Source organism: Vidua chalybeata, chromosome 3 (genome assembly GCF_026979565.1).
Source record: "Vidua chalybeata isolate OUT-0048 chromosome 3, bVidCha1 merged haplotype, whole genome shotgun sequence".
Taxonomy (NCBI): domain Eukaryota; kingdom Metazoa; phylum Chordata; class Aves; order Passeriformes; family Viduidae; genus Vidua; species Vidua chalybeata.
The window spans coordinates 94,080,282-94,087,162 of NC_071532.1; the positions used below are offsets into that span (position 1 = coordinate 94,080,282).

Genomic DNA, 6,881 nt, shown 5'->3' on the forward strand with positions numbered 1-6,881 from the left:
TGGACAGTCTCCATTGTGTCCACACCCCTTCTCAAATTACCTTAATTCAATGAAAACAGGCTACTTGAAGCGAAACTAAAGCCTTCTTCATTTTTATCTATTTTTAATTTTCAGATATTTATTTTAAAAAGCATTTAAAAGGGAACAAAGCTGTATATAACATTACTAAGTTTCTTCCTTTCCTTTCTGTTCTACAAAGAAGCATAAAACTATCAAATTTTCATCCAGTTTTATAAAAATGGTTTTATCTAGAAGCCTTAAAAACATGAAGTATAAATTGAAAGAAATGCAGAGATCATTTTGAATTATTTACACAAATTAAACTGGGGAATTTGCCAAACTGGGAATTTTTATGGGAAAAAAAGAAGGAAAAATTTGATTAAAAATGAAAACAAATTAACTCAATTTAAGATACAGTGAGTGGATAGTTTTATTTATAAAATGCCACTGGCACACAGTACACATTGGAAGTATGAAACTTGATTTATAAAGAAGTGCTGAAGTGCTTCATAGAAGCATGGATTCCTGAGTTATTCTGAATAAAATCTCTCATTTACTGTAATTCACAACACAGCTCCAATTGGCTTAAGCAGCAGAATAACTGATACTTGATAAGCACAGAATAAAGACGTAGTAAAAAAGTACACAGGCAAATGGAAACAGGAAGATTGTGTTTCATCAATACTAACAGCCTTGGTCATAGAGGAAAACAATCATATGCTGAAGGGCACAGAGATCTGTTAAGACTGGTTTCATAATTTCACAGCCAGTTCAAACGTTCTGTAGATACCTGCTTTCACCTCAATGTCCACAGCCACGATTACAAAGTGCTCTTGGCATCGGACACAAAAATACTTCTGTTCCTGCATACCCATACAGAAGGACTGATTACCCAGATAGGCATTGTTACAACTGAAGAAAGAAAAGTATTGTTTGGCGCTTTCACTTCTTTTTCTCTTTTTCTACTTTCCTTCTCTGCTGTAGCATCTTTAGTTCAGTCATTACATTCAAAGTTCTGTAAACCCAGGTGACCTGAAAAGTAAGTAAATTATTATACCTTTACTATACCATATACCTTTACTTACTCATTTAATGAAAGCACCTATATGAATGAACGCATACATACCACAATTATAATAGTATTCACCAGCAGTGGTGCTGAAAATACGAGTGAAATAAACATTCCTCTTGAATCAAAGTATTGGTATTTAGAAAAGAGCCTGAAAGAAATAAAAAGAAAATGAAAGACAAAGCTTTATTTAGTGTAGTTCACACATTCAACTTTCCCAGCAAGTATTCTACATGGACACTGTACACATCATCCCACATCTTGGGATCACCAAGTATAGGCCAGCATTCTACTGTATTAAGTCAGAAAAAAAAGAGGCAGTTGATACTTCTTCAGTTATCACTAATAATAGCAGTCTTTTCCTTCTTTACAGTTCTACTGCATAGAAGCTAACTAACATGACTAACTACAAGAGTGCATCACAAATCATGCTTATTCTGAAGCATCTGAAATTACTTTTTGGTATTTTGCTTACTTACATTAGAAAAGATAACAAAAGTAATAAATGTAGCAAAGCTTTAATTAGGTCATGTATGCCTGATTAATTCAATGCTCAAAATATCAAAATAAACCATCAGTTTAATTCTGGTATATAGATTTAGTAAAACAGACAAATGTTAATGCTTATTACACGCAGAAGTAAGCATATAAAGCAGCAGTGGAATTTTTGAGAAGTGGTTCTTTAGCTATTAAACATTAATAGAAAAAAAAACCCAAACAAACAAAACCCACCACAAAAAAAACCCAAAAAACCCACCACAGTTGACATTCTTTTCCCCTTAACCACAGCACTCTGCTTTTCTCTCAGTTCTTTGACAAGTCAGTTTACAAGCATCCATACAACCAGTACAATACATGCATGCTATCATTATTATTTCTTATAAATATGTGATAACTATTTTGTACTGTACAGTTGTATTCAAAAAATGAAAGTGAAAACATTTACCTCCAATTCATAGCTGCTAATTCATTGATATATTCAGCGCAGTACACTAAACCCACTATAAATGAAAGAAAAATATTAGATTCAGTATTTCTTTAAAAATAAACTGCTCATAATACATCATCTAATCCAAATCCATGTGGTCTTAAACCAAAGCTAGTGTGTGTTTTGCCAGTCAGCCATGACTGCTTGGCAAGGTCACTGTGGATTCTCAGGCTGATAAACCCCGAGATAACACAAACTGTTACTGCAATGTGCAAGCCAGTCTTGCTCTTCCTCATGCCATCATCACGGCTGTCAGCAGGGCAAATAGTGAACTTGCTTCAGAAACTAAAGCTGACCGTATTCACTGAAATGCACCATTAGAACAAGGCAGAGTACAAAGCAACTGCTGGCTCTCAGTCGATTTCTCTTCTGTTTCTCCAGCACAGCAACACTTCACTGGGAAGCTGCGACAGACAGGGCAATGACCATGTAACCTCAATGCAGCCTTACTCATCCCACTTCCTCACTAAGTCCAGAGTTTTAAGTCACTACTTCATAGATTTTCTTGGAAATTAAACAAATACATATTTTTAGGTCATAGTAGGTTCCATAGCAGATTATCATCGACAGACACATGCACTGCTAGCGGAGAAATACGAAGTTGCAGGCACTGCTCTGGTGCCCGGCAGCGCACGGTGAGCCCGTGCACTCACCCATGCAGAGGAAGTGCCCGACCTGCACCCGGCGGTGCTGCAGGGACGCGCACGTCAGGAGGAAGCAGAGCAGGTGGAAAGCCGCCAGCCCCAGCAGCCACGGCTCCGACCAGTCCGTGCTCTGCGGGCAGAGGTAAAGCGGGTCAGGCAGCGGCGGGAGAAGGGGCGTCACGGAGCGGCCACAGCGACCGAACACGGCCGGTGTCGGTCACGGACAGCGCCCCGCAGGCTCCCGCACCAGGCTCGGCAAGGAGCGTGCCCCCAGCGAGGGCCTCCCCACTCCCCGCCGGACAGCCCCGCTCCCCCGGACAGCCCCGCTCCCCCCGGCGGCCCCGCTCCCCCGGACAGCCCCGCTCCCCCCGGCGGCCCCGCTCCCCCGGACAGCCCCGCTCCCCCCGACAGCCCCGCTCCCCCCGGCGGCCCCGCTCCCCCCGGACAGCCCCGCTCCCCCTCACCGCCAGCACGGCCGACAGCCCCGGCGGGCCGCGCACCGGCGGCTCCATGGCGGCGGCGGCAGCGCCGGTTCTCGCGAGACTCGGGCAGCCGCCGCTTCTCCTGCGGGGCGGTGGCGGGAAGGGGGCGGTGGGGCCCGGGGCGGCTCCTCCTTCCCCGAGGCGAAGGGACCTCAGATGGTCCCGAGGCTCGGAGCACGGGCTGAGTTGGCTCCGCACAGCCCGGGGGCTCCTCCTTGTGAGGGTGCCTCTAGGCGCGTTTTGAGCGTTTGTCGTCGGGGGGCCACCAGTGTCACCATCCGCTCTGTTGGGTCCCTTTGGGTCGGTGGCCCAGCACTGGTGGTAGCTTTTGGTCTCCTCTCAGCAGCACCCAGGGTTGGCTTTAGCGATGGCGGTGAAAGGAAAAAAGAGCTTTAAGCCCAGCTGGGCGTTCTTTAAAAACAAACACAGTTCAGATCTCCAGGCAGGAACTTAAGTCAAATGAAAAACAGTTCTTTCTAAGTAATGCCCACCGTGACCCCCCGCACACCTCGAGGATCAGCGAGCCCCCCTCCAGTTCTCGCCACTACAGCAGAGCTCAAGGTCACATTTTTTAACTTTGGAAGTTGAAAAAAAAAATTAAAATACTACAGTGTAAAGGGAACATGACACAGATTGAACCTCTAATTTATAATTCCATTTGCTAAATGCATTTAGGTCTGGAACTATTCTTAAGACTTACCACTTAAAGAGCATTTCAAACTCAGATTCGTAACAACAAAGCCAAATCTAATCTAAAGGATTAGATCTGTCGAACAAACACTATTTAATATATATCTCCACATTCTGTTTTATTTTTTTTTTCTGACATTTTAGTTTATCAGATGTGAAGCTCTGACTTTTTTTTTTTTTCCCAAATGTTTTCAAGTGCATGTATAAATAAATATTACAGATGCTCTTTTAATTTAGTTTACCATATAGCCAGATGTGGGTCATCAGTGTGACCTGGTCTCTCTTCACTGTCAGACTTCTGGTATTTAATATGAGATACCTGAAACTGATGATTTTTTTATTACTATTTTTAGGTTTTTTTGCTTTAGGTTTTCTTAGTCTTTTTCTCAACAAAAATAATATCTGGAGGCTAATCAGGCTTTCACTGGAAATGTTGTAAAATTAAGTCAGGTGAGAGATTTCTACTACCATTATTGTCTTTAAATTGTCTAAGACTAGGGGAAAAAAGATATTTTTATCCCACATTGTAGATTGGAAAACAATCACTAGAATAACCCCATGGACCTGTACAGGCTGGGGTCTGATCTGCTGGGAAGCAGCTCCATGGAGAGCTGGGGGTCCTGGTGGACAACAAGCTGCTCAAGAACCAGCGGTGTGTCCTTGTGGCCAACAAGGCCAAAGGTATCCTGGGGTGCATTGGGAAGAGCTTTGCCAGCAAGGCCACAGGAGGTGATCCTGTCCTTCTACTCAGCCCCGGTGAGGCACATCTGGAGTGTTGTGTCCATTTCTGGGCTCCTCAGGACAAGAGAGATGTGGAGCACCTGGAGCAGGTCCAATGGAGGGCTACAAAGATGATTAAGGGACTGGAACATCTCTCTTATGAGGACATGCTGAGGGAGCTGGTCTTGTTCAGCCTCCACAAGAGATGAGGGGGGACCTCATCAATGTCTGTCAGTATCTGAAGGGAGATGCCAGGCTCTGCTCAGTGGTGCCCAGCAATAGGACAAGAGGCAATGGGCAGAAACTGATGCACAGGAAGTTCCTCCTGAACATGAGGAAGAACTTTACTGTGCAGGTGACTGAGCACTGGAACAGATTGCCCTGAGAGGCTGTGGAGTCTCCGTCCCTGGGGATACTCAAGAACCATCTGGACACAATCCTGTGCAGTGTGCTCTAGGATGACCCTGCTTGACAGGGGTGGTTGGACTAGATGCCCCACTGTGATCCCTTCCAACCTGACCCATTCTGTGACTTGTTTGGAAAGTCTTACAGCAAATAATAAATTTTTGTATGTTTTAAATGAGGAATAAGTTTTATGTAATTGCTTGGTAATTGACTTCAGAAACTATCTGCAGTAGCTGAAGGGCTTCAATGAATGCAGCATGCTGTCTCTAACTATATGAGTGGAATATGCTGGTTGGTGGTGAATCTGTGATGCAGACAAAATGGGTGGATAAGAAATTATTGGCTTACTATGGCTACAACATGCTGAATTAAAAATTCATGTAGCTGTAACTGTCAGCCACTGTAGCATCAGTGGAAACTTTCCTATAGGGAAATAGGAGTTGTTTCTTTAAGACTGACTAAGATAAAGTCAATAATGCTGTTTGTCAGCAGATGGTAGCAGATACATAAGTATTGCCATATCTTTTGTGTGATACATGTTCTCTATTTTTAGCAGAGAATGAAATGTGAACAGAAGATACTTGAAAAGCAGTGAACAGATACATTACTCTTATATAGGGAAAAACTTGTGTATTTGTCCTTTTATATCTCCTTTGCAGAACCAGTATGCTACAATTAGAGCCTAATTTCTAGAATGTTCTACTAACCATAAGTGTATAGCACCAATAATAATAATATAGAAATATTTCTGTCCTCATTATTATAAGTAACTTAAGTAGTTTCTAAAACTCACTCTCAGTTTTCTGTTACAAGATTCAGATTCCTATGTAATTTTCTTCTGCACTACACTATTATCCAAGCAGTTTGGATGAAAGATAAAAAAAACCTGGTTGGTAAAAGGATTTTTTTTTTCCCTTATAACAACAGAAAAACTTCATTTACTTTACATAGGAAAGGATCTAAAATCAGACATTTATACTAAATTTATGTTGCTGAAAAAACAAGCTGGCTGGTAAAAGCCTATGTACAATAGGGTGTCCCAGATTTAAATGCTAAATTATGTTCCTAGTCATAGCTCTTACACGCATGTTTGTTAGCAGATCATATTTTGCAGTACTAGAAACCACATAGAAGTAAGTGCCTGTTGTACTTCCTGCTGAGGGAAATGCAACTCTGATTCTGCAGGAGAAGATGTGAGAAGGTGTAAGAGTGAGTGAATGAGGCAGCCCCTCACCTCATCAGTCAAGGCAAAGATACTTGTGGGGGTTAGTGACAGGTATTGACAGCCCAATTTCTGTGCTTTGTAACATCCCACTGCGGAGTTCTGCTGTTGGGACAGTCGTGCCTGTCTCACAGCCTGCTCCTGTGGAGTCCTGTGTTGTACTGACTATCTTCAATAGTCTTTCCAAAGCTTTGGGAGGCATAAGCAGCTTCACTATGAAAACATGTTGAGCCTGGGAGAGGAATCTGGATAATTTTTGTTGCTGTGGTCACTTCTAGGGCATCATTTTTATCTGCTCTGGAGATTTTCCTTATATTCATAGTTGTGCTCAAAAGCTGCCTTAAATTTGCATTTGCTCCCAGTGCAACAGAAGTGAGCCTGAGTCTGGTTACTCACTCTAATACATGTTTCACTAAAATCCTTCACTTTCCCTGTCCTTGCCATTACAAAATAATTATTTTTGAGTGGTTCCATTATTTCTTTGCAGCTGCTCTCTCTTTATCTTTTTATAGTACCAGCTTTTATTGGTCATGATGTGATTGGAAAATAATCATAGTGTTGTAATGACTTCTTTAGAAATAAAATTTAAAACTGACTGGATTGCTTTATGTATGCAATTTGTGAGTTTCAGGTTTAGATGATGGATGCCACTTCATCTAAG

The 6,881-nt window shown here is 42.3% G+C and overlaps 1 protein-coding gene across 1 annotated transcript; it reads right to left on the bottom strand.

Annotated features, from left to right (window-relative positions):
* Nucleotides 1–405: 405 nt before the first annotated feature.
* Nucleotides 406–6,086, bottom strand: TMEM18 (transmembrane protein 18). The gene is made up of 6 exons (XM_053937529.1): nucleotides 6,081–6,086; nucleotides 3,166–3,519; nucleotides 2,711–2,831; nucleotides 2,016–2,070; nucleotides 1,127–1,220; nucleotides 406–1,032 (listed from the first exon to the last, which is right to left on the bottom strand). The coding sequence occupies exons 1-6, from the start codon at nucleotides 6,084–6,086 to the stop codon at nucleotides 943–945; spliced, it is 720 nt and encodes a 239-aa protein (XP_053793504.1). The 3' UTR covers nucleotides 406–942.
* Nucleotides 6,087–6,881: the final 795 nt, after the last annotated feature.